The sequence below is a fragment of the Fukomys damarensis genome, unplaced genomic scaffold, assembly GCF_012274545.1.
Source record: "Fukomys damarensis isolate Sample0158 unplaced genomic scaffold, DMR_v1.0_HiC HiC_scaffold_9, whole genome shotgun sequence".
Taxonomy (NCBI): Eukaryota; Metazoa; Chordata; class Mammalia; order Rodentia; family Bathyergidae; genus Fukomys; species Fukomys damarensis.
This window is the reverse complement of record NW_022900921.1, coordinates 22963333-22965062: the sequence shown is the minus strand read 5'-3', so window position 1 is coordinate 22965062 and position 1730 is coordinate 22963333. Positions and strand designations below refer to the sequence as shown.

General features: G+C 62.7%; 1 protein-coding gene across 1 annotated transcript in view; it reads right to left on the bottom strand.

Moving 5' to 3' along the window:
- Tlx3 (T cell leukemia homeobox 3) overlaps positions 1–1729 on the bottom strand; it is a gene marked incomplete at its 5' end in the record, with an annotated part of 2394 nt that extends 665 nt beyond the window's left edge. The window contains 2 exon segments of the mRNA XM_033761474.1: positions 874–1160; positions 1525–1729. Coding sequence (XP_033617365.1) covers positions 874–1160; positions 1525–1729 — 492 coding nt within the window.
- Position 1730: the final 1 nt, after the last annotated feature.

Below are 1730 nucleotides of genomic sequence, written 5' to 3'. Positions count from 1 at the left end.
CGCCGTCTGCCGCCTGCACGGGGGGGTGGGGTGGGGAACAGCACTGTCAGGCACCCGACACTGCAGGGCCACCGGCAGGGCCCCAGCTCCCCCCGCCCCCTGCGAGAGGAGGCCAGCCGCGGGCCTCCAGGCGCAGAACCTGTCTGCCTCTCTGCGCTCGATTTACGCCCGGGGCCCTGGAGTCTGGAGAGTGGGCTGGGATCGTTTGTTATTGTTTTGTACCCCGGGGGCGCTAGGAGGGAACTCTGCCCGCTACCCACCTGCACGCCCGGACATTGTGGCTTTGCCAACAATAAAGATTGTTTCTTGGACTAGCAAAAGCTGGGTGTTGGTGTAACTGACTGGGCCCTGCTGACAGCAGGGTCACTGGGGTCAGCGGGTGGCCGGGCTGGATGTGCGCTGCCAGCTCCTCTGCCTGGACGGGGTCTGTCTCGTCCAGTTTTCACAGGCCCTCTCTGGAACGCTTTTCCAGGACGCGATCATTTATTTCGCCGTTTGCGGGTTGATTTGAAATGGATCAACAAAAACAGAGCTGGAGGGGAACCTCCAGCCCTCTTGGATACTGGAAACCTGACAGTTTAGGCTGGAATGGGGGGAGGTAGGACAGTGTAGGAGGTGTGTGTGTGTGTGTGTGTGTGTGTGTGTGTGGTGGGGCAGGTGAAAGAACCCCAGCGAGATCGAGAAGTGAAACAAAACACACAGCGAGTTGGAGGGGCTCAGGAGACACAGGGCGGGGGAGAGAAGGAAAGAAAAGAGCAGCTAGTTGAAAAGGAAGGGAGGAGATAAAACCTGTGAAGGAGGGGGAGGAGAAGCCCTGGGGGATGAACAGGTAGAGGGAAGCACGGGCAAGTGGAGAAAGCTAGGCTTTGGCACGGCCCTGGCAGGTGCAAGGTGGACCGGGCTGGGCCTCTCTCACCGCCACTTGGTCCTCCGGTTTTGGAACCAGGTCTTGACCTGCGCGTCCGTCATTTTGAGGGACTTGGCGAGCGCCGCCCTCTCGGCGGAAGCCAGGTACTTCTGGCGGTGGAATCGCTTTTCCAGCTCGCAGATCTGCACCCGGGAAAAGGACGTGCGCGGCTTCTTACGCTTGGGCGGCGTCCGATTCTGGTATGGGTGGCCGATGCGCCGGGTCACGGTGAAGGGCGTGAGCGCGGCGGCCGCTGCGGAGACACAGGAGGCCCCCTGAAGCCCAGCCCAGCTCCGCTACCTTTCAGGCCTCATGTGGACCCTATGGAGCCCCGTGGGACCCAGAGCGCTCCGTTATTTCTCTCTTTCCTTGTGTCCCCAGCGGCACCAAACCGGTCGGGAAACGCCCCCTCCCCCTTCCTCCTTCCTGGGGCGCGGGGTTATTTTCCCGCAACTCTCGGATTACCCTCCCCTCCAAGGCTACCCGGCACTTTGGGAGCAGAGGCCTCCACCGAGCTCATGCCTCTGGAATCGTTTCTGGGAGTGGAGCGCATAGGGCGCGGCGCCTCTGGCCCCGGGAGGGCCGAGGCCTGGCGCCTCCTCGCTTGCTTTGCTCACCTGTGAAGCGGTCTTTCACAAAGCGGCGGCTGCTCTCCATCCAGGGGAAATTGAGGCCGCCCAGGCTGGACACCGTGGGCACGGAGGGCATGGCGGGCAGAGCGCTTGGTAGAGGCGGTGGCACAGCCCCGGGCAGTGGCCTGTGCGCTGGCACCCGAATCACACCGGCGGGAGCTAGGCTCAGGTTGACACTGTAAGATCCCGCG